Here is a 25,861-nt window from a genome sequence, read left to right as displayed (position 1 = left end):
TGTCTTTCAGTATATTCAAATCTTTGGGATGTCCTAATGGCTGTGGTGATGGTATTAGAGGTAGCTATGGTGACCATCTTAGGGCCAAAGGTCACAATTGCTTACAGAGGCTCCAGAGGATCAACCCATTGTTATTTAGGACATTTCTCAGGGACTCTGTCAAAAAGATGCCAGTCCAGGAAACTATAGATTTTCTCCATTCTTTCCTGGGGTTTTGTATTGATCCAACTTCTATACTCCAAGCCAGCTCTGGACAAGGTACATGTATAATTTGATCAAGCAGGAAAACAAGATGCACTACATCTAACAATGTTTTACGTTTTCAACACTTTTCAATAAAAACGGAATGAATGAAATTTTGAAATGTTGAAATAAAGATTCTTCATGAAAACTCTGTGACAAAGCAGTGTTAGTTACACACTTAAAAATATTATTATATTTAGTATAGTTTCTCTATGTGATTATTTTGTTATTTTTAGAGAAACTTGTCCTAATTGAACACCTTTATGACTGTGGAAATTAGTTTATCATTTTTAGTGAAACTTGTCCTAATTGAACACCTTTATGACTGTAGAAATTAGTGAGAAACTTGTTCTAATTGAACACCTTTATGACTGTGGAAATTATTTTATCATTTTTAGTGAAACCTGTCCTAATTGAACACCTTTATGACTGTAGAAAATAGTTGATCATTTTTGGAGAAACCTGTCCTGATTGAACACCTTTATGACTGTAGAAATTAGTTTATTATTTTCAGAGAAACCTGTCCTAATTGAACACCTTTGTTACTGTAGAAATTAGTTTATCATTTTTAGAGAAACTTGTCCTAATTGAACACCTTTATGACTGTAGAAATTAGTTCAGTTTAGACAGGTGTTTTTATAATTGAAATTTTGTCTGAAAGATCTACTGAAGATGTCTGACTGGTTTCTGTTTATTCTGGGAACCGACTCGGTGGTCTCATGGTTGCATGCTTCCCTTGATTATTGGGAAGTTGTGAGTTTGATACCTGAAAGACTTTAAAATTAGTATTCACTGTTTCTCTTTAAAGCACATGGTATTTAAGGGGATAGAGTGAGGACTGGTTGGCTCAGAGTCAGAGTTGGTGGCATGCCTACCTGCAGGCTGTTGCTTATGTGACCTTTCACAGTAAAAATCTGGTTCCATGTGTCAGCCTAGTACAAAGCAGGCTCTTTTCATTGGTCAATCAAACTCATCCTGAAATGCATGAAATATCTGCCATGGGACATTAAACCATAATCATTATCAGTCAATGTTCTTGTAAATGGTTTCATTTAACCAATTTAATTCTATATTAATGATAGTTATTAATTAAAATTTTTATAGTTAATTGAAAGAAAAAACATGTATTAATGATAAGTCCGGATTCGAAAAAAAACACAATTAATTAAACAGCTTAAGATATTGTAATGTTGATTCTTTTTAGGAATGTTTAAAACTTCCTCCACAGAGAGGATGTCTACCCAGCAGAATGGATTCCAGAATAACTTTGGACATAGTATTGGTGGTCTAGGGTATAGAGGTGTAGAGGGAGTACTGATTGCCAACATACTGAAACCTTTCGTTACTAAGTGTGTGGAGAATACCAGAGAGCTGTATGGTAGTGATAATATTGTATGTAGGAGGTTAAAATTTAGAACAGTTTTATTGTCATTCAAATTTAGACCAATACTGTATTGTGTTGCAATTGTTTTAAAACCATATGAAACCATATGAAGTCAAAATAAATGTCAGAGTTAAAAATAACATTTTGCTAAAGATTGCCCAACAGGGAAGTGCTGTTTATTTTTAATTGTCCCCTAATCTAAAAATCCTGTCTCCATGATTGTTCCAATATAGACAGAGGTAATCATGTCATCCAGACTTCTCTCTGAATTTTTACAGTACATATTATCAATGCTTTGTGCATGCATCATTCAGCTCATTTGCCAATTTTAACAATTAATTACAATAATTTGTACACTTTAAAATGAAAATTTCAGAGTATGTTTTGTGACATGAGACAGTTTATAGCCTATGTGAAGGAGATACATGGTGGAACATTTAGACGTGTAGAACTAAGTGGATTATTAGATTCATATGAGAAACTCCGAAAGAAGGAGAAGGAGATACAGGAGAAGATGAAGAAACCTATACCTATCAGGTAAGAAACTTCAAAGATAGGATTAGGAGAAACAGGAGAAGATGAAGAAACCCATACCTATTAGGCAAAGTATTTGAAGTTAAAATTACTCCATCATATTTCCTGTTTGCAAAGTTTTTTTTGCAATTTCTGTCAAATGAAGAAGCTGATTTGCAGGTACTATTTTTGGTGCTTATTTCTGCAATATAAAAGCAAGGACTACCTCAAGGTGGTCATCTTCAAGACTAACCAAGGAATACCTCAAGGTGGTCACCCTCAAGACTAGCTATAGACTACCTCAAGGAGGTCACCCTTAAGACTAGCCGTAGACTACCTCAAGGTAGTCACCCTTAAGACTAACCAAGGACTACCTCAAGGAGGTCACCCTTAAGACTAGCCGTAGACTACCTCAAGGTAGTCACCCTTAAGACTAACCAAGGACTACCTCAAGGAGGTCACCCTCAAGACTAGCCATAGACTACCTCAAGGTGGTCACCCTCAAGACTAACCAAGGACTACCTCAAGGTGGTCACCCTCAAGACTAGCCATAGACTACCTCAAGGTGGTCACCCTCAAGACTAGCCATAGACTACCTCAAGGTGGTCACCCGCAAGACTAACCATAGTTAAAGGGTTTTCAAAAACTTGAAAGGTAAATTCAAAGCATAGAAAACTTAAATATAAACGAGATACGAAACACACAACAATCTAAGGGTAAATTGATATTAAACATTTGCAATATTTTTTTAAGGAAAGCCCTGCATTATTTCCTTTTCCAAAACACCTGCTGTCAAAGTCATTTATGACCTTTTCAGAATACCAAAAATATAATATGATGGAAGAAAACTATGAGAAGAAGTATATTGAACAAAAAAATCTAGTGTATCTGTACTGCAGTTAATAAAATAAATAATTTTGATAAACAAAGGGAACTAACCCATGCTTTTTATTTAATGACATTATTATTAATGTTTTAAACAGAAGGACGACCTCCCAGACATCAGAGAGTGGAGATGAGAAGGAAGGATCAAAGAGTATATCTCCAGTATCTGGCGAAGAATCTGGAAAACCAAGAAAATCTTTGTTTAAGAAAAAAATCAAAAAGGTATTGACTTGAGAATGGTCTTCTTTTTCTTAAGGCAAATATTTATAATATTTATTATGCTTTGTTTGGATTTTAGCATTCTGCTACCTGAAATAAATTTGAATAAAGTACCATAAGGGAACAAGACTATATTTAGAAATTATTGTAAGTGAGTTGTGTGCTATTTAAAATCTATGGGGAGATCACTCTGAATTTCGAAGTTAAAAACATAAGAAAACTTTTAAAAAATGTTTCCTTACCCACTTGAATACAGTTCAATTTTTACATCTGTTTATTTTGTGATTTTGTCAATTTAGACTAAACCATCATTTTGATTACAGGAATGAGAGTTTTCCATGGATCCGCGGATTTTTGCTTTTATTGGGCAATTTTGTTCATTTTTGAGATAAATGTAAATTCATTGAGAAAAGTTTAGAGGGGGGTGAGGTCTGCTTTTGACAATTTTTTCCTAGTTAGTCCATTCATAACGCTTGGTTGTCTTTCTGATTAAATAAAAATCATCCAGAAAATTATGTCAGTAAAATTGACCCATTTTCTGGATGATTCTTGGCATATTTTATTCGAACATACCATATGGCTTTTGTAAACGACTGAATTGTGGACCAGTCTGGACTGGTTTAAAAACGGAAGTTGTTATCCTGGTGGCAAAAGCGTTATTTGTAAAAAGGAACCAGTTGACATTGTATCTGGTGGGGTCAACGACCTTTCTGAAACGAACGAAATTGAAAAATTAGAGAAAAAGGACGAACTTCAAGTGAAGGAGATTGATTTTTGTCTTGTTTCTCCAAGTTTCTTGATTTGACAATTATAAAATGTGTCAATATTAAATAAATCAGTAAAACACTTTTAGTCCAATTGCTGAATATTTATTTAAAATTTCATAGATGAAAAGAGCTTTATTGGCAGTGTAGGGAACTTAAAAGATGAAAAAGTTGAAAAAGAAAAAACTGATAATTTAAGGCTGATGTTCCATGCCACTCAATGGATGTTTGCCAACCAACACAAAATTGACTATACTGTAATTGTAAACCATGCTCAGGTCATGCTAAAAATGATTAAAAAATCTGAAATCTCTGGATTTCCCAGGGCTTTTTTTCCTGGGCCCCCACCAGGGCTGCACACTTGGACCCTGCTTGGGAGGACTTAAGGCAGCCTGCAAACCCTCCGTCAGATCTTCAGATTTTTTCAACAAAAGTCACTTTCATCACTTTCATCTCTGTTGATTTTTGTAATCTAATGCTTTTGTAATCTAAAATATTGGATAATGTGAATTTTGATTTTCCTAGTTTTCCCAGTTTCACTGTAATGAAAACATCATACTAAGCTATAGTAATTATAGACTTGTATCTTTGTATGCTCTGTTTGAAATCTTATTGTTCAATACATTTTCAATTTTAATGATTTTTACATTAACTACATTTATTGATTTGATATTACAGCATTTGGCTCACCAGCTGTATGCAGCAAGTGATTCTGAATTGATGGATGAAATGCGTAAGAACAAAGAAGGCTCAGCTACAGAGGACGATTCTGTGACTGGATCTGGTATTACTAGGAGAAGATTCAGTAAATTCCACATAGGTATGTAATTAGATTAAAATAGTCTTCAATGTCACTCATCACTTTATCTTCACTTTTACTGGGAGAAAGATAAATAATACCACATATGTATGCAGACTGTGTAGTAGTCTACTGATGGTAATTTTAAATGGGATAGCTGATGATTGGATCCTTGCAAAGAATTTTTCCTATGCAATCACTATATATTTGCCAAGCATGCAGCAAGTATGACATTGAATGATGACTGTTTGGCTCAGAGCCAGAGTGGGGTCAATAGGATAAGTTTGCAAATGATTGGATATGATAAAACATTTAATAAAAGGAACAACTTAGAAATTGGACAGTTATCTTACTTTTTTGAAATTATTTTTTTTACCAGTCTAACATTTATAATATTGAAGAAGGGAGAGTTATCTATATTTGAAGGTTGGAGAAGGACAGCTAAGTCAGATCATGAGGAGGAGGCTATGAGTGACCCCAATCCTCTGGACAGGAGGGATAGTAAGAGTGAAATCCAGGTCCCTAGGACAGGACTGAAGGGGAAGATGTCATTTAAAACAGCCAGTCATGCAGCCATATCTCTGATAGGAGCCAGTAAGCGTATACAGGGTGGAATGAAAAGTCTCGGCAAAAAGATGAGCAAGAGTGGTAGCTCAGAAGGTTGGTTTTAATTAGATTTTGGGCAAATACAATTTGTGGGAATTAAAAGCTGCATATTTACATACCTTGTATTAAAAATAATTACTGTGAACTGGTTGCATATTTACATACCTTGTATTAAAAATAATTACTGTGAACTGGTTGCATATTTACATACCTTGTATTTAAAATAATTACTGTGAACTGGTTGCATATTTATATGTACATTCCTTGTATTATAAGTAGTTACTGTGAACCAGTTTCAAGTTAAACAAAATAGCCAATTTATGCAGGCACAATATATTCCTTTGGATTTTGTTGATTTTTTAAAACAGTATCAGAAGATTTAAATTGTGGATTTTTTTCAGTTCATTTACACATAAAATATATACTTAATATTACATTTCAAAATCTGTATTGTATGCTGTATCAACTCAAGACTCCTATATTATCCCAAGGGCCACCGACCCACGGGTGATATAGGTCAAGAGTTGATACAGCAAGTGATACAGATTTCAACATGTCATGTTCACTATATCATATATTTAATCATACTTCAAGTATAATCTGTGAGGGGTACGGTATAAGGTAGGCGATACAGGTCTAGGGTTGTGATATAGGATATGCAATATAGATCTAGAGGTATGATATAGGGTTAAAACAAATGCTTATAATGCATATAAAAAAATGTTATATTTTATTCTAAATGTATGATATATTAAAATAATATCTTATAAACAGAAGCATTCATGATATACAAAGTAAAAACAAAAGGTAAGAAACTTAAGTTTCAAGGTAAAGATCAAGTTTGTTTCATATTTCAGGATGGAAAAACAAGGAACAGACTCAGTCAGATGACACAGATCTAGAAATCATGTTCACTAGAGAGAAGAAGTTGGTGGACAAGTATCTGATTAAGTCTGGCATGCTGAGATTCTCGTTTCTGTTGGAGTGTTGTCATCCAGGCTCTATACCTGATCCACAACTGGTCGCTGCCATGCTGGAGCTGGTAAATAGCTTACAATTTATGTCTTAAAAAATGCTGGTAAATCCAGAAGTGGATTGGTCTATTATGAAAATTATATAGGGATGTAGTGTCAGTGACATATACATGTATGTAAGGGCTGCAAAACATGAATGACTCAAAATGATTTTGTCAGAAATGATGTATGTAGTTTTGGATTTGATTGGTTGAAATTTTAACGCAGAAATATATAACAATATAGCAGTGCATTATCAACAAAGTCGTTATTAAGTACAAATGGCTGTGTCCCTCACACGCAAAGCCTAAAATCATCATTTTTATCTGATAGAAGTGATACTAGAAATGCCTTCATGTAGATAATTTTTGCATCATAATTATAATTTTTTAGGAAGCTCCAGTAATTGCAAGAGCTGCTTTTCTATTGGAGTGTGCCCATTTTATTCACCGTTGTAACCATGGTGATTGGCCTAACTGGATGAGATTGAATATTCCGAGTTTTCGCCACTCAGCCTCGGCTTTACAGAATCGTGGTCAGCCATCAGGATACAGAAGGACAATAACGCTACAAAAGGCTGCTGGCAGAATGTTTTATAGCTGGGCAGAGGTAAGCTACAGATCTAAATTGAGGTACAATAAAAATTACTCCCAATCATTCAGTATGTTGTGAAAACTTGCCCTCTTAGCCTTGGGTGAAAAAAACACCTTAAAAAATGCTTATGTCTAAAAATGTTTTAATTCAATGTTAAATCTTTAGATTTTATGGTGACACTAACTGTTGAGAATTTCCTAACACTGAAAAGTAATAGCAGAGGATCTTGTGACAGTAGAGCTTGGGTTATCAATTTTGGGAGTCTTGAAATCTCAAATTTTTACATATTAGTCAAAGTTACAGTGGAATGTATGTTTTTTAGCACATGTTTTATTTGATGTTGAACAAATGAATCAAAACTAATTTTTTGTATGTGTACAGAACCTTGGCAGTATGTTGGAGTATATTCTGGCCAAAGAACACAAAGATAGGTTAAAGTTAATTAGTGATGTTACTAATGAGACAAGTAGGAGGGAACTGAGGATCTGTGATGAAGATGAAGATTTCCTGGATGAAGGTTAATATGATATAGTGATTAAAGAGTAGATCTTGCCATATTCATGATGGAATTAACTTATTAAAATTTTATTTCTCATTGAGAATTTTTTTGGTAGCTTAATGTCCATAATTCTTGTAAATTTGATGTTGAAATTCCTGCAAAATTGTTTGGTACAGGAAATGTCAAAGTATCTCAATGGAAAGAACAACATGCCACTGAGAACAACTTCATGATCTGTAGGAAAATGATTCATCATTTATATTGGACTGATAATAAAGGAAATTGAATAATGTCCTGATGAAGGATGGTCTGTTGTAAATTTCTTAATTGAAGTATGTCTGCTAATAGGTGCTGTCAGAGGTCATTCATAGTCCAAACAGCATTTTAGAGAAGTGGGCAGAAATAAACTCTACTAAATCAGGGATATCAATAGAACTGTCAACTGGCAAATTGGATGGCTACTCTATTTTCAAAAGTGGTTCAACTCATGCAAAATTTTCAATATTTTAACTGATACTTTTTCTTTTTTTCCTTCTATTTAAAATACTACTGACATCCCTGTTACTTATGGTCACTTTACCAATGTTTGTTGTTTAAATATTTAACTTACCAACTCTTTAACAGGAACAGTCAACATTTCTGGATCAGCTTGTCCATATGCTCTGAAGATGATAGCTTGTCTGGTCCTACAGGAGATAACAACATTCTTACGTGAGACCTTCAGAGATCTTCCTAAAGGAAGGAGTCCTCGGAGGGATACTCCTGCTCAGGATAGGTTGGGTGCTTCAAGAAGATGGAGTAGTATTGTTAGCAGTCCTATTCATTCCCAGAGTTCTGAGTCTAATATGGCTGACATGACTCATTCAGCTTCAGGTAGCCATCATTTTTAAATCCAATACAAAGATGAAAAGATTTTATTTCATCTATGTTATTGTATAATGGTAAGGTTTTTCCGACTTTGATATATTTTAAGGTTACACAAATAGTTATAGATTATTTGACTGTTCTCTTAATAATTAAAAGTGTACACCATTTGTTCTAGGTGTAACAGTTGGGAGTCCTGGGACAGGGGATAGAAAGATCAGTTTTGCTGTGTTGGGAGAGAAATCAGACTCAGTTCATAGCAGCACTACATCCTTATCAGTAGTGGACCCAGGTGTACCACCTCACACACCAAATGAAGAGAGGAAAGGGAGACGACTGGCTCAAGGTCGACCTAAGTTACTGAAACATTTCAGAAGAGGATCAGGAGCTAACTCAAGTTTCAGACACAATAGAAGCTTCAGGCTGAAAAGGGGAGAGGGTGGAAGTATGTCAATTTTAATTATCATTATAGCATAAAAAAATGAATTTTAATTTAAGACATAGAATTTCTCAAGTGCACTAAAAATGTTTATAATTAAGTTACGGAATGTTTTATTTTTTAAATTTTTTATATATAAAAGCAACTACTATTGTTATATATTAAAGAAATGTGATTTTTTCATGGATTTGCAGATTTCAGTTTTCAACAAAGCTGGATTTTTGGGAAAGTGGCATTCTATGTTTTATTGCATTTTCAGGTATTAAAAGATTTGGCAGTATTAAGTCACGTAAAGTAAGCAGTCAGTCTCTTCAATCAGACAAATTAATGGAGGATGAAGATAGAGATGATGGAGAATCTGTTATGAGTGATGAAGTTGAACCTACTGAGGCTCCTGAGGCTGATGATTTCAGTCTGTGTAGGAATATGCCTTGGGTCAGGGTAGGATTATGAAATATACATGTTTATTTTCAATCTGAATCAGGGATCTGAAAATGGTAAAAAATGCTGGTCATTCACTGACAAATTTTGCAAATGATTGATTACATTTTTCTTATGTTGGACATAAGATATTGTCAACCCTTATAAATTACAATATGGGTGGTTATATTGGTGTATTAACATCCAGTCTACCTGTCCACTAATTGTTTCATTGGTGTATTAACATCCAGTCTACCTGTCCACTATTAACATCCAGTCTACCTATCCACTAATTGTTTTATTGGTGTATTAACATCCAGTCTACCTGTCCACTATTAACATCCAGTCTACCTGTCCACTAATTGTTTTATTGGTGTATTAACATCCAGTCTACCTGACCACTATTAACATCCAGTCTACCTGTCCACTAATTGTTTTATTGGTGTATTAACATCCAGTCTACCTGTCCACTATTAACATCCAGTCTACCTGTCCACTAATTGTTTTATTGGTGTATTAACATTCAGTCTACCTGTCCACTAATTGTTTCATTGGTGTATTAACATCCAGTCTACCTATCCACTAATTGTTTTATTGGTGTATTAACATCCAGTCTACCTGTCCACTAATTGTTTTATTGGTGTATTAACATCCAGTCTACCTGTCCACTAATTGTTTCATTGGTGTATTAACATCCAGTCTACCTGTCCACTATTAACATCCAGTCTACCTGTCCACTAATTGTTTTATTGGTGTATTAACATCCAGTCTACCTGTCCACTAATTGTTTCATTGGTGTATTAACATCCAGTCTACCTGTCCACTATTAACATCCAGTCTACCTGTCCACTAATTGTTTTATTGGTGTATTAACATCCAGTCTACCTGTCCACTAATTGTTTTATTGGTGTATTAACATCCAGTCTACCTGTCCACTATTAACATCCAGTCTACCTGTCCACTAATTGTTTTATTGGTGTATTAACATCCAGTCTACCTGTCCACTAATTGTTTTATTGGTATATTAACATCCAGTCTACCTGTCCACTATTAACATCCAGTCTACCTGTCCACTATTAACATCCAGTCTACCTGTCCACTAATTGTTTTATTGGTGTATTAACATCCAGTCTACCTGTCCACTATTAACATCCAGTCTACCTGTCCACTAATTGTTTCATTGGTGTATTAACATCCAGTCTACCTGTCCACTATTAACATCCAGTCTACCTGTCCACTAATTGTTTTATTGGTGTATTAACATCCAGTCTACCTGTCCACTATTAACATCCAGTCTACCTGTCCACTAATTGTTTTATTGGTGTATTAACATCCAGTCTACCTGTCCACTATTAACATCCAGTCTACCTGTCCACTAATTGTTTCATTGGTGTATTAACATCCAGTCTACCTGTCCACTATTAACATCCAGTCTACCTGTCCACTAATTGTTTCATTGGTGTATTAACATCCAGTCTACCTGTCCAATATTAACATCCAGTCTACCTGTCCACTAATTGTTTTATTGGTGTATTAACATCCAGTCTACCTGTCCACTATTAACATCCAGTCTACCTGTCCACTATTAACATCCAGTCTACCTGTCCACTATTAACATCCAGTCTACCTGTCCACTAATTGTTTTATTGGTGTATTAACATCCAGTCTACCTGTCCACTAATTGTTTTATTGGTGTATTAACATCCAGTCTACCTGTCCACTATTAACATCCAGTCTACCTGACCACTAATTGTTTTATTGGTGTATTAACATCCAGTCTACCTGTCCACTAATTGTTTTATTGGTGTATTAACATCCAGTCTACCTGTCCACTAATTGTTTTATTGGTGTATTAACATCCAGTCTACCTGTCCACTAATTGTTTTATTGGTGTATTAACATCCAGTCTACCTGTCCACTATTAACATCCAGTCTACCTGTCCACTAATTGTTTTATTGGTGTATTAACATCCAGTCTACCTGTCCACTATTAACATCCAGTCTACCTGTCCACTAATTGTTTTATTGGTGTATTAACATCCAGTCTACCTGTCCACTATTAACATCCAGTCTACCTGTCCACTATTAACATCCAGTCTACCTGTCCACTAATTGTTTTATTGGTGTATTAACATCCAGTCTACCTGTCCACTAATTGTTTTATTGGTGTATTAACATCCAGTCTACCTGACCACTATTAACATCCAGTCTACCTGTCCACTATTAACATCCAGTCTACCTGTCCACTAATTGTTTTATTGGTGTATTAACATCCAGTCTACCTGACCACTATTAACATCCAGTCTACCTGTCCACTATTAACATCCGGTCTACCTGTCCACTATTAATATCCAGTCTACCTGTCCACTAATTGTTTTATTGGTGTATTAACATCCAGTCTACCTGTCCACTAATTGTTTTATTGGTGTATTAACATCCAGTCTACCTGTCCACTATTAACATCCAGTCTACCTGTCCACTAATTGTTTTATTGGTGTATTAACATCCAGTCTACCTGTCCACTAATTGTTTTATTGGTGTATTAATATCCAGTCTACCTGTCCACTATTAACATCCAGTCTACCTGTCCACTAATTGTTTCATTGGTGTATTAACATCCAGTCTACCTGTCCACTAATTGTTTTATTGGTGTATTAATATCCAGTCTACCTGTCCACTATTAACATCCAGTCTACCTGTCCACTATTAACATCCAGTCTACCTGTCCACTAATTGTTTTATTGTTGTATTAACATCCAGTCTACCTGTCCACTATTAACATCCAGTCTACCTGTCCACTAATTGTTTTATTGTTGTATTAACATCCAGTCTACCTGACCACTAATTGTTTTATTGGTGTATTAACATCCAGTCTACCTGTCCACTATTAACATCCAGTCTACCTGTCCACTAATTGTTTTATTGGTGTATTAACATCCAGTCTACCTGACCACTATTAACATCCAGTCTACCTGTCCACTAATTGTTTTATTGGTGTATTAACATCCAGTCTACCTGTCCACTATTAACATCCAGTCTACCTGTCCACTATTAACATCCAGTCTACCTGTCCACTATTAACATCCAGTCTACCTGACCACTAATTGTTTTATTGGTGTATTAACATCCAGTCTACCTGTCCACTAATTGTTTTATTGGTGTATTAACATCCAGTCTACCTGTCCACTATTAACATCCAGTCTACCTGTCCACTAATTGTTTTATTGGTGTATTAACATCCAGTCTACCTGTCCACTCATTGTTCTTTTGGGAATTAATTGACAGGTGTTTATCAGTGGCCCTGGTCAACAGCTGATTGTACAGCCACCTGTAACTTTGTGTTTTACCCGTAACTTATTCATTGCTTGCCTAATTAGATGTAACCGTACATAGAATTTCAATACAATTTATTTCTTGATTTTAAAATTTACAAACTTTTTAATTAAAGTTGTCCGTGAAGTATTATAAATCAGAACTTTTCATTATTCATTTATTGATTGAATCCTTTTCCTGCAGAGGTCAACATCCCATTTGAAACAAACTATATTTTGAAACATATTCACGATTTAATATTATTTACCAATATGTTCATCATTCCAAATTTCCTGTATGTTTCGAAATCTAATTGAAAAGTCCAAGCAGTACTATGTTTTGTTTACTCCACAGAAAGTCCTTGTCTGTAGTCGAAATCGATCTCATTTGTTTTTTGTAACAGATATAGTATGTGATGAAATAACACAAATTCTGATATTTATCTTTAAGTAACTACAAAAAAAAAGTTTGAAGTTTTTAAAGTTTATTCTCAATCTGAGCATATAAAAGACAACATGAACATCCAATTTTGTCTGCTGAGCCTGGAGTCTAATGAAATGACCGACATTGATTGCTAAACAAGTGGGTGGTATATTAGAATCACCTTGTCCATCCATCCCTCATTCCATTCGTCTGTCTGCATTTCATCACAATTATCTTGGCTCCAATTGGAATCATTGATTTCAAATTTAGTGTGTGGCATGATATAGATAGAGCATACATTGTGAGCAATGTTTGGTGCTGTCTAATATCAACTTCCTGTTTTGTGGAATTTTTTGCTGTATAGAATGATAAAGTTTTTGTCTAAAAAATCTTGGCTACCTATTGGTGGGTCAGTTTATTTGGTGTGTTGTTCATAAAAATGGGCACACATTGTAAGCCATTTGGATTGCTTTCTGATATCCACTTCCTGTACAAAGGTGATATCCCTAGCACTTTCATGTATGGGGTTGTATTGTTGTATCCATACATGATTATCCTGTTTGTCCACATATCATGTAAGAGACACTCTTACAATACAAAAATTTGATTTGAAACATTGGATGTGCATTAAGGTAAAAGAACAATTTTGAAATGCTTGCAAGAGAGGATAGTCTGTAGTAGTTTTGTTCAGTACTCAAATAGAGGAGGAGTATCTTTTCTATGAGATTTAGTCACAGTACTTGTAGTTGTTATTAAAGGAGGTAGACCTAGGGTAAGAGAAATAAGCTTTCATTTGAAACAGAATGAAATCAATCGAAGTTACTTTAAATGCTTACATGAGATTGATGTAAAATGCTGAATACAAACATTCCAATGATTTGTAAGAGTTGTGTCTCTTACCCTAGGTCTTCCTTCTTAACTTCAGTACAATATAGTGGGTAATTTTAGAAGTTGGCAAATTTTAGGAAAAACTATACGAATAGGGTTATTAAATGTTTTTGGTCAATATTTTTTTGCATCTTTAGATTTAATGGAAAGGAAATTATATGAAGTGATATCTTGACTAAAATTTGTTGAGTTTAGATTTCTGTGATTTCTCCAAACCTCATGATCATGGTATTGTGGAATAGGTGTCTTATTGACATTTTTAAATATATTGCATTGTTCTTATTATGGAAAAAAGACATGTTATTTTTTTACTGCTTACTGCTTTTTCATTCAAAAAATCTGTTAAACTGAAATCCCATTTAGCTGTTAAAAACAAAATTGCAATTATATATGAATACTTTCATAGTTTCCAAATTATTCAAACTGATTGGATATTTCTGGCACTTATGGGTAGATATTTTCTCTAGGCTTATTTTCTTCATGTTTACAGGTAGTAGTACAGTTAGCCAACCTGTCCAACTTCATCTGTAACCACCAGAACTATTGTCACCAGGATTGTTACGAGAGACAGCGTAGATCATGCTCACGTATGATCACCTCTCTAAAGAAAATTTATCAATCAACTGAGACTGATGCAGAGGAGCAAGAAAAGGCTAAACAAGATAGTAAAGAACTTTTCAGAGAGAGACTTAAAAGAAGAGTAAGGATCAGCCAAAGAAATATCAGCCCCTCTATTGTATACATGTATTTATTGTACCTAAAAGTTGGGTCCTGTCAGGATAACCCAAGTTGCATTATGGTTTAGAGCAGTCATATTCCATTATGTGTTATTTTGGTAAATACATGTATAATGTAATTCAGGTCACCCCAATTAGCTTAAGAAGGAAATTTGGTATATAGACCATATTAAAATTATATAGAAACATTGATCTAAATTTGGTATTACTTGATGAAGTTTTAGGTGCTAATACAAAAATTTAGTTTCTTAAGATATCAGTTTGTACTAAATTTAAAGTAGTTAAAACAATTATTATTTAATTTCCTTAAAGTTGTATAACTAGGAAATTGATATACTAATAGTAAATTGATTTTGCTATTTCTCTTACATGTATCTCTATAAAATAGAAAATATAAATTCAATGAGTGTTGACAAATATTTTTTTTCTTCATTTCAGGAATCAGTTTTTCATAGTTCCTCTCCAACAAGGAGGAGAGAAAGTACACCATTACTAGAGAAGATCAAAACAGATGTTTCAATGGGAAAAATGAAGCTTACTTCAACATGGAAGAAAGAAGAAAAATTAAAAGAAGTTAAAGAAGACTCACCAATTATGAAGTACATCAGTTCACAGGTAAAACCTTGATTGTTCTTTAATGGAGAGAAACTTTCTACGAATATAAACAATTTCTTTAAAAAATACAAAGCTGTCATACAATGAAATATTAATTGTAATGTAAAAAGTTTAGGTAAAGTTTTGATAGCAGATGCATATGGTCTTGTTAAAATAACTTAAAAAGAATAAAAGTGAAAAAAAAACAGCATTAAATGATTGGTTTTCAGGCTCAGAAATTGACCCAGTGTCCTATGGGAATATTAGCCAAAGCTGCTCCTATCCTGACAGATGATAACTTTACAGATATCCTACCTGTGGCCTGGGAACTAATGATGGAGAATGACCAAGAACTGGCTGCTGCTGCAGGTACTCTACCCAGGGTTTTTTGCTAGAATTAATCTTTAAGTTGCCTCTTTCCCCAAAAGCAGAATAATTTAAACAGTACACAAACTTCCCTAAAAACTAATGTGAACAGTTGATGATACCAATGCCTCATTTTCTTTGTAGAGACTACAATAGAGCACTCATGAAAAACAAGTGTCTGACCTGTTTGTTTTGATGAAAACTATTCCATGATTGCGTCCTGAATTTTTTTTATTTATAATATAGCAGTGATTTATCAAAAGTTCCCAGTATAAAAAATTTCAATAATTCAAATTGTGAAAAAAATCAATAATCTCAGTTTAGGACTTTCTCCTGCCAAGTTCTAACTTAGGTGCTGAATGAATTTTGCTCACTCATTAAATTTATGCATTATTGGACACTCTAGAACTTTTGGGTTACACACTCTTTCCAGTTAATTATATGAATATTCTTTGTCTTGGGGAATAAATGCTTCTCTTTTAAAGTTCCTTTACCATTTCCTATTTATCAATTTTAGAAAAATATTATTTAAAAAACTAAAATTCATGGGCATGGGTATCATGTGCTTTACTGTGACAGTTTTTGAAACATGGTTCTCTGAATATGAACACTTTACAAGTCTTTATTACATATATATACATGTATATGTAATATTTCAGCCTCTGTATTCCTGTTGACATCTGTAAAGGCCCCAGAGAAGGCCCAAAATCTTATCACCAAACAACTTCAGCATGAGGAGGCTTCACAGAGAATCAATGCTGTTCTTAGGTAGAGTATTGGGGAATGGAATTACAGGCAGTGTAGGGTTGTAAATTTTGGCATATTTCAGACCTATACATTTTATTCCACATTTTATTTGAATCAATGGTGCAAAATGATGAATTTAAAAAAAACAAAAAAAACAAAAACCAAACAATGTAGAAAAGCTGTTTTCTCGTGCACAAGTCAATACTGTATTTCACGAACCTGGGTCCTCAAATCATTCCTCATCTCAGACATCAACCAATCAAATCACTTGTAATTTAAGATTTGAGGGCAAACTCCTGGATTTGAGGAAAATCTCAGTATGAGATTTTTTATGTAACTGGACACTTATATACTTTATGTTACTAAGTTTGGCAATTTAGAAAACAGTGGAAAGTGAATGGAGCAGAATAGAAATGACTTCTTTTAAACATGCATTGAAAATGAAGTGTCTATTGTCTTGTTTTGTAGATTTGGAACTCTATGGAAGTTTCGACACCAAGTGTGGCCTAGAATGGAAGATGGGGCTAATCTTTTCTTTAAGGTAATACCTAGTCTCTCATACTTCTTTCATTTGAAGACATGATTTTCTTCCCTTTTCAAAATTTTTATTTTATTGCATGTTTACTTCAGAATTTGTTATTTTCTGCCTCTTTATTGGCTTTGTAGAATTGTGTCTAGATTTACTGAGTTATTCTTGTTCAAAGAGCAATAGTGAGTGAAAGTTAAGTAATGAAATAGTATAGAACCAATCTATCTAATTATGTAGCTGTAGATGGCATATTTTGTTGACAAATGGACGAAAAAAGTTAATTTAAAAACTGTTACTAAATCGTAACTCAGTCTTAAATAGAATGAACACATCATTTTTATTGTATCTATGATTAGCTGCCACCACCAAACATAGATTTTACACTTCCATCACCAACCATTGGACTACCAAACCAGTCGGTTGTTGATCCACCATGGACACCTCACTTTAAAGCTAAAATAGAAGAGGTTACTGTTAACCAAGAAGAAACAGTAAGTAAATCTTGAAGTTTTATATTTTATTGTAAATTTTCTATGACTTTTGACCTTTTGGAATGGAAAATTCTAAAGGGGGCCTCTCTTGCTTAATAAAATACCAGTTAGAGCAGATGACACCTTTATTATCTGTGTTCTATTACAAAAGATTATGCTAGGGAAAAAAGAACGGATATGGTGAATTGCAGCAAATGTGCTAGTGTATAACCTAAATCTAAAATAGTAAATAGTGAGACTTTGACTATTGTAAACAGGAAAATAAGGTGTGTAACAAAAGAAAAATGGTCAGGAATATTTTAATCAAAGATATACTACTGTGAAAGCCCTTTTATTTGTGGATATCAATTTTCATGGATTGCAGACATGTGGGTTGTGCATTCTTAAATTCATGGTTTGACATTTCCCACATTACAAATAAATGGAAAATATATATTTCATCAGGAATATGATTTTTTGGTTTGAGTTAACCATGAAATCCACGAAAATTACTACCCCTCAAATAGAAATACTTTCACAGTATTATAATAGGCCACAAATTTAGAGCTATGTAAAAGTGAAAATAGATTGCTGGAAAACAAAAAAACAAAAACAAGAATGAAGTAAAATTTGTATTTTCTTGTTTTTTGTTGTTTGGAGTCCATTGCTTTAGTGTAAGAGCAATTAAGAGTTTCATTTTAGATATGGTCCTCTTCCAAGTTCTAGAATTAAGGTGCCTTATTTTTGTAATTTGTTAATGTTTACTCCTTGAATCGTCTTGTGCTCTTTTCCCAAATAGAAAAAAGCTGAAAGTGGATTATGTTATAACCTTTGATAAATTCTGATTGGTGAACACATGGTGAAACTACAGATCACTGCTCTTTGTGCTACTTTATTCTGATCGGTGAACACATGGTGAAACTACAGATCACTGTTTTTTTGTGCTACTTTATTCTGATTGGTAAACACATGGTGAAACTACAGATCACTGCTTTTTGTGCTATTTTATTCTGATTGGTGAACATGGTGAAACTACAGATCACTGCTTTTTGTGCTACTGTATTCGATCTTCTAGTTAATTTTGGTATTGTAATTATATGCAAAAAAATCATTGTAATCGATGTATGAAATTTTTGTTAATTGTTCTATTGGAACTGACCTCTTCAATTGAGAATTAAGTATTTGTCTTGTATTGTATGTGCTCTGCAGGGTACTTTCTTGACATGAATGAGAAAGTAATTCAAAACTTTATGAATTTGAAACAGAAATCTTTGGTTACTGCCACTACAACCAGAAGAAAAGAACAACAGGAAATGATCAGAAAAGCTCTCCAGGCTGAGGAGGAGAGAAAAAGAATTGGGCGGGAAAATTTCCAGATGACGACAGTACCTGTACCAGTTCTGGCGGCTGATGAACCTGCTTTACACCATGCTACAGATGAGCATGAAGAAGGTGATCTTTATCCTCAAATCTTACCCCCTTTTTCTTTCAACCTTGTATCTTGATCTGAAGTAATTCAAATAACTATTATTAATTTTGAAATTAGGGAAAAAAATTTAAATATGAAATTGCTTAAAATGTTATTTGACCAAAGTTTTTTCCCTGGATATTTCAGTTACTATCTGGATATTTCAGTTACTATCTGTTTTATACAAAAATGACCAAAATTTCATTTTTGTGCTTATTAGGGTTTATATATTTATATATGTAACTTTCAGAAGCTGTTATCTTTAAAGTAGATATAGTCCCAAAAAGATCATTAACAAAGTCGACCCCTCCAATAAAATTTTCTACTTTATTAGTATCAGTATCAGTATTTTTCAAGAAATGTTCTCAAAATATATTTCAACTGTATCTTTCAACCACCTTCATTCTCTTTTCTTTTCAACAAGATTTTCTTAACTTTTGACCTTTCTCGCCTGAAATTATCTTTGTTCGTAAATATATTCATTTCTGTGTTTTATGTAAACTTATATGAACATTATTGACAACCCCTAACAGCTTTCCCCCAAACTAACCTGTCTGCATGTATGAAAATACCCTCGCTAACCTCTCAAAATCAAAATGTCCTGTCTTAATTGTTTGTGTCTGTTTGTTAACCTTTGTGTACTAACATGCTTGATCTGTTGACCTTTAACCTTGCATCTTGCTTTAACATGTCTTTAGTAGCAGTGATTCCTGAAGAGCTTAACTTGGCTGCTCGACGTGTTTCCCTCGCACCTGTAAATCGTGCAAACATGCAGGGGCGTAGTATGTCATGGAGGAATGGCAGTGTGCATTGGTCTCGGGGTTTTGAAGGTAGGCATGCCTGCACACCATTTTTTCAGTAGAACATTTTAGATAGTATATATAGGCTTTTTTTTAGATTTAGGGGAAATTCAATTTGATTACTTACCGAAGCATATGACTTAGGTATTGAAAAATTAAGTATTTGTCAGTGTTTTTTTTTTAATTTTTATAAGGTAAGATGTAGTGACCTTTTAGATGTTTAAGGGAGATAGATATATAAAAAAAATAATGATGAATTAGTATGTTTGAGGATAATTTTCCAGAAAGTTTGATTGAGTTCTTGCAGGGGTCATAGAGAAATAAAGAGATAATGTTGTTTACTTTCTAGGTTCCATAAAACTTTTTTTTAAGTAATATTTTACTTCTTATATTTATGTTGTTATGAAGTGTTGATGTTGAAATATTACTTACACAGATGAACATTTGTTTGTGGTATTGATAGAGTAAGAAATAGTAGCCTGCCCGCCTGCTATGTTTTTGGCAGGGCTGGCTAATTTTAGCAAAAAATTATATATCCATATGGTAAATATATTGAAAAATTGTATTCAGGACTGACTAGAATTTGAGTGAGTTTCTCACCCAGTTATTGATGTGGATTACCTAATTTTTATTTACGAGATATAGTCAAAAGTTAGGATACTTTGCAAAAAAAATTGGGGGAAGTAGTGTGGTAGTGACAAAAATTTTGTTTTTTCAGTTGTCAAATCAGTACCATAGATAGTGTAGAATTTCAAAAGGTCAAATATTCATTTGGGAAACTGAAAACAGTATTTCATTTGAAAATTTTGAAACAAGCTTGCCATGTATTGTAAACCATGAAATTTTGAAGATTTGTAACACAAAAACTAAAATGTCGTGAAATTTTTCTTTGAAGAACATTATAACACGATTTGATGAACTATCATGAATTTAAGACTGCACAAAAGCAGATTGATTGCAGAATTTGCGAAAAAAAAAAAAAAATGGCACAAAAATTTCCTGGTTTACAGTAATTTATTTTGACTTGCTCAATTCTAATTGTATCAACTAATATTTCAACATCCGTGCACCGCTTGATCTCTGCATTCCATCATGTTTTATAATCACCTCTGTTTATCATTGTCCTGTCTTGTCTTAACACAATTGTCTCAATGTGGAACTTTGAGTGTTATAATGTACAATTTATTACCAACTATATAATTTTCCCATTAATCTTGATTTCCTCTCTCAGGCAAATGCTGTGTAAAGAAATATTTGCATTTTTCAATGGCAACAGTACAATAAATTGACTGGGACATCACTGATAAATGGAATAACATCAGTTTTGAATGTCTGGGCACAGCATCATGTTTTCCCATTTTAGGCTCTCTGTGATATTTGTGTCTTGATTTCAAAATTGCTGTTATTCTGTATCTATGTGCCAGTCTTGAGGTAAAGATTTGTAATTGGTGGTAAAGCAGAACCTGTTCAGAAAAAAAAAAACAGTGAAATAAAGTGCTTATATTTTGATTATCATTGATGTTAAAATTAGTCATTTATAATAACTACTGCTACAATAAATTGGAAATTTTTTCCTATGTGTCAAATATTTGCTTACTGTTTTGTAGGCATTCTGAAATCTTTTTTATTCACATCATTCATTTTGGGGCCTTTTCTTGCTTTATTATTTAGATTTTGCCCATCATTGAAGACCATGTGGTGGCATGCAGAATTTTAATTGTTCATTGTTTGGCATTTGGTGGGTGACTGTCTCATTGGCAATCATACAACATCTTCTATTTTTATATTATTTAAACATTTCTCAGAATTATCAAATACATTAATCAGGTCAGAGAAGGACTAAAAACAAATTACAGCAAAGAAAGCGGAAATAAACCTGATTTATGGTATCTCTTCAGTCCATTTGAAGTGTGCTGGACTTTAGTCATACCAGTAACTTCTTAAATTTGGTAGTCTCTGCTACTCAACCAATTATGTATAGACAACAGAGAAATTATCATACATGTCAACTTCGAGACATTTGAAGAGGGAGATACTGCATAGCAATGTTTGAAATAGTGAAAGCATGTATCAGTAAATTCAAATTTAAATTTGTAATCCTTTCCCAAAAATTAATTCCTAAAGACAAGAAAATAGTATAGTCCAATGGATTAATTAAATAGTCTTCCCCTGAAATGATTGGGTTATCTTTTAATAGAATAAATTAAATTCAGATTGGCATTTTGCACATTACATGCATGGTAATATGGGTATTGGTGGACATCTTTTAATTAATGATAATTCAGTATTTTTTTCCAATAACTAGATATGGGTTTGTTACTGCTTCTATTTGTAGGTGAAGAAGATAAAACTGAACATGTGCACCACATGCAGATGGCTCAGTCATTCTTCCCATCATGCATCTGTGCTTGTGTATTACCTATAATTCATATGTTAGATGATGGAGATGTGAACAGTGAAGGAATAGCAGGTTTGATATGGTTTACACAGGAAAAAATTGTGACATACGTTTTTCATATGTTTGAAAAACACTTGAAAAATGTAGGTTTCTAATATGTTTTTTCATTTGTTTAGGGTGCCATGAAAAACATGTTTTTGACAAACAAATAAATTCCTGAAAAATAAGTAAATATAAATGATAAGAGAAATATGTCTTCCATTGGCCTTTATACATTAAATGAGTATAGTTTTATAATTATGGGGAAAAAACTGTTTATTTTATAGGCACAGAGCCATATATTTCAATTTCGGTCATAAACACTGTATATTTCAAAACATATGAAAACATATGTTACAGTTTTTCCTGTGCAGATGTGATCTGGTTCATTATAGTTAATACTTGGTTCATTACGAAATATACTCTATAATAGCTGTTTATTACCTCCCAATATTATACCCCCACAAAAAGAGTGGGTGGTATGTTAGAATCACCTTTTGCAGTAACAAGTAACATATGTTGTTTAATTTAAATTTCATGAATTAGATGATTTTTTTTTTCATTTTAGTAGCACAGAATATTAAGTAATGATGCCTGGCAAGACTTCTTGTAGTTTATCTAAGTCAGAACCTGCTATTATTTTACATTACCATGCTTAATCTGTCCATCAGCACGCAATACATTGTATCTTTATCTTTACTTTCAGTGTCAGAAGTATCAGAGAAAGTAATTTGGAATGCATTGGTAGATGACCCAGTTCTGTTTCTCCGTCATTTCTTAGAGAAGCTGACTGTTAAGGATAAGATGGACAAAGTGGAAGAGTTACTGTTCTTGTTACGGAAGATACTTCTACATTTCCAGGATTTACCTGCTCAGATGGCCCATTCATTATTTAATTACCTGGTAGGTGTACATAATAACAAAAAAAAAATAAAAAATATTATTAAATAAAAACAGAGAAACTTTTTTTAACCCAACGTTTTTACTGACGTGTTTACTTATACGGATTCTCCATGGTTTCTACGAATTTTAATTGTAAATTACGCTCTACAGATTGTGAATATATCCTGGAATGCCTAAGACAATGTATTTGCTTTACAATTTTAATTAACAAAGAAGGACTTTAGACATGTTTAGTTTTGACTTTTTTCTATTTTTATTCAGGGTTCAAATTAGATAGATTTCATTGTGTACAAACTAAAGTAACATGTAATACTCCATTTGATTATTTTTTGTCCTGCAACCACATGACACATCTCATATGCATGGGAATAATAACACCCTCTCTCTTTCAACAACAAAAAATAAAAAAATATAAAAAAAAAGTTAGTGAATCAACAGATGTATAAGTCAGTAAGGAAGCAAGGAAACCATCAGAAATAAAAAAAATTCTTACTTCAGTTTTATGTTTTAGTTGTCACACCACCTGGTCTATGTAATTGTAAAGTGTTATTCATCTGTTGTAGATAGGGTATGTTATGTTTTATGTGAGGACACCTTGCGCTGGTAGTCAGGAGGCAATAGCTGGTGCTCTTGCACTGATTTGGCAGGTTGGTAGTTACTCCTTACATTTATTGTTGTCAAAGGTGTAGTGGTATTAGGCTATGAATATTGCCCAAAAATATCAACTTAGTCATAATAATATAAAAATATTTCATAACATAATGAAATAAATAGATATTAGGAAAAAGAATGTTCATTGGAATGACATCATAACAGTGTCACAATCATAAGTCATTTAACAAAAATTGCTCATAATTGTAAATTTTGATGTTTTTTTTTTAAATTTACATTCAGAAAACTATGTCCACATCCAAGAAACAACTTTAAATGTTCTCATATGATGAACTATGTGATAATGAATATATTCACTACATACAAAGTGTTTTGGGTGTGGACAACATTTCCTTGCCAAAAAAATATGAGTCTAAAGTGACCGAAAAGTACTAAAAGATAGGATATCTGAATTTTAGTAAACTTGATTTGTCCTTTTAAGTGAGAATTATCAGGAGTTTTTATGTCTTCCCATTTGTTTTGGGTTTAAGTCTCCCTTAATTTTGAAATCTACAATGCATTCTATATAATTTTGATTTCCTAAGAACATGGGTCATATAAAAATTGTTTATTTATGAATACTATTGCAATTCAAACAAAATTTATAAAAAAATAAGTTTTTTACCCATGAATCACATTTTGCATGATTCTTAGCTGGAATGCTACTTAAACTGTTGGACTACAAAATGTACACTCATGTGAAATGCTTGACCAGCAAATTTCTGGTATCTTATATCTGTCTGTAACATAATGACATTTTTATACTAAGGAAGATCCCAATTTTTTATTTTAGGTTATACCTAGTGTTGAAGGAATCTACTTCAAAGATCTGAAGATGACTCTCAAAAAGGAACAATGTGATGTAAGTGTTTGTATGTGTGTGTGAACATAACATTACATTTCCAGAGGTAATCAAAAAAAAAAATTTTGCCATTCTATAAATAAAGTCAAATACATGCAGTTAGTTAAATACATTTCATAAGTCATTTTTTATTGTAACCATATGAAGAGCTTAATTTTTGCTGTTTTGTGTATAAAGTAACTAGTGATATATTAAGTGTTTTATTGGATAAGATTTCCAAACTCATTTATAATAAAGTTTTTTGTTCCCCACCACATCATGGTAGAAATAGACACGTGGTAGAAATGATTGTTTTTTCAGCCATACTTACTGATATCAGCCATGGTACCAAGTGCTAAGAAGATTATAGTCCATGGATCTGATCAGACTGGTATCCCTACACAACTACCTATACATGAGGTTTGACCTTTATTTATAAGTTCAAATCTGTCTTCAGTTTGTTTTTATTTAAATGTGGATCTTATAGTCAATTTAAAAGTTTAAAAAATTGAATTTTTATGTGTATTTTTCATGGAGTTTTTATTTTGAATGTATGGAAAGCTTTCATAATGTAGAAAAACTTAATAAAAAAAATTACGAAAAAAATATGTTTAGGTGTTTTACTCTTTTATTTAAATGACTATTTATATAATAAAAAATGTAGTAAATACTATAATTCCCATTTTACAGGATACCCAGTTTTCCCAGATTCTCCAGGAAAGTTTAGAATTCTTTAACATCCCAGAGGAGGACTACCCATCATACTTCTTAGTTGATAGTAAATCTAGTACGTTTTTAAAAATGGATTTTAATGCAGAATATAAATGAAAATTGTATCAAGTTCATTTTACTATATTTAATCCCATTTTGTTAAAGTTTTGTGAGAAATGTAATATATGATGTTTCCACATAAAAAATAACAACAAATACATGTGTCACTTTGCTGTAGAGCATTAAACATGAAATATTTTTATTTTCAGATCAGATTCATAACTTGAATTCCTATGTGAGAGACTTCTACTTCTTCAGAAGAAACTTTTACCCACAACTAAACCTTGTTAACATGGACCCAGATAGAGCATTTCAGGAGCTTGACAAACAGGTAGGGCATTTCAAGAGCTTGACAAACAGGTAGGGCATTTCAGGAGCTTGACAAATAGGTAGATCATTTCAGGAGCTTGACCAATAGGTAGGTCATTTCAGGAGCTTGACAAATAGGTAGATCATTTCAGGAGCTTGACCAATAGGTAGGTCATTTCAGGAGCTTGACAAACAGGTAGGTCATTTCAGGAATTTGACAAACAGTTAGATCATTTCAGGAGCTTGACCAATAGGTAGGTCATTTCAGGAGCTTGACAAACAAGTAGGTCATTTCAGGAGCTTGACAAACAGATAAGGCATTTCAGGAGCTTGACAAACAGGTAGGGCATTTCAAGAGCTTGACAAACAGGTA

General features: G+C 33.2%; 1 protein-coding gene across 4 annotated transcripts in view; it reads left to right on the top strand.

Moving 5' to 3' along the window:
- The window catches only part of LOC148612979 (protein unc-80 homolog), a 66,401-nt gene that overhangs the window by 9,912 nt on the left and 30,628 nt on the right, over positions 1 to 25,861 (top strand). For 2 of the 4 annotated variants that reach the window (XM_088594922.1, XM_088594925.1), the window contains exons 5-31: positions 11 to 258; positions 1,448 to 1,635; positions 2,004 to 2,164; positions 3,124 to 3,247; positions 4,687 to 4,828; positions 5,234 to 5,467; positions 6,271 to 6,455; positions 6,820 to 7,035; positions 7,402 to 7,537; positions 8,144 to 8,392; positions 8,562 to 8,828; positions 9,082 to 9,263; positions 14,356 to 14,565; positions 15,041 to 15,217; positions 15,427 to 15,565; positions 16,222 to 16,330; positions 16,778 to 16,850; positions 17,195 to 17,329; positions 18,574 to 18,760; positions 19,475 to 19,606; positions 21,912 to 22,046; positions 22,720 to 22,916; positions 23,480 to 23,563; positions 24,361 to 24,429; positions 24,730 to 24,828; positions 25,099 to 25,195; positions 25,389 to 25,510. In XM_088594922.1, coding sequence (XP_088451048.1) covers positions 11 to 258; positions 1,448 to 1,635; positions 2,004 to 2,164; positions 3,124 to 3,247; positions 4,687 to 4,828; positions 5,234 to 5,467; positions 6,271 to 6,455; positions 6,820 to 7,035; positions 7,402 to 7,537; positions 8,144 to 8,392; positions 8,562 to 8,828; positions 9,082 to 9,263; positions 14,356 to 14,565; positions 15,041 to 15,217; positions 15,427 to 15,565; positions 16,222 to 16,330; positions 16,778 to 16,850; positions 17,195 to 17,329; positions 18,574 to 18,760; positions 19,475 to 19,606; positions 21,912 to 22,046; positions 22,720 to 22,916; positions 23,480 to 23,563; positions 24,361 to 24,429; positions 24,730 to 24,828; positions 25,099 to 25,195; positions 25,389 to 25,510 — 4,297 coding nt within the window. The remainder of the gene's footprint in view (positions 1 to 10; positions 259 to 1,447; positions 1,636 to 2,003; positions 2,165 to 3,123; positions 3,248 to 4,686; positions 4,829 to 5,233; positions 5,468 to 6,270; positions 6,456 to 6,819; positions 7,036 to 7,401; positions 7,538 to 8,143; positions 8,393 to 8,561; positions 8,829 to 9,081; positions 9,264 to 14,355; positions 14,566 to 15,040; positions 15,218 to 15,426; positions 15,566 to 16,221; positions 16,331 to 16,777; positions 16,851 to 17,194; positions 17,330 to 18,573; positions 18,761 to 19,474; positions 19,607 to 21,911; positions 22,047 to 22,719; positions 22,917 to 23,479; positions 23,564 to 24,360; positions 24,430 to 24,729; positions 24,829 to 25,098; positions 25,196 to 25,388; positions 25,511 to 25,861) is intronic. The other 2 variants (XM_088594923.1, XM_088594924.1) reach the window with 2 other exon arrangements.

Source organism: Perna viridis, chromosome 7 (genome assembly GCF_037379345.1).
Source record: "Perna viridis isolate PV_CMFRI_1.1 ecotype Kerala chromosome 7, ASM3737934v1, whole genome shotgun sequence".
Taxonomy (NCBI): Eukaryota; Metazoa; Mollusca; class Bivalvia; order Mytilida; family Mytilidae; genus Perna; species Perna viridis.
Note: the sequence above shows the minus strand (reverse complement) of the source record. Positions and strands in the feature narration are given on the sequence as shown.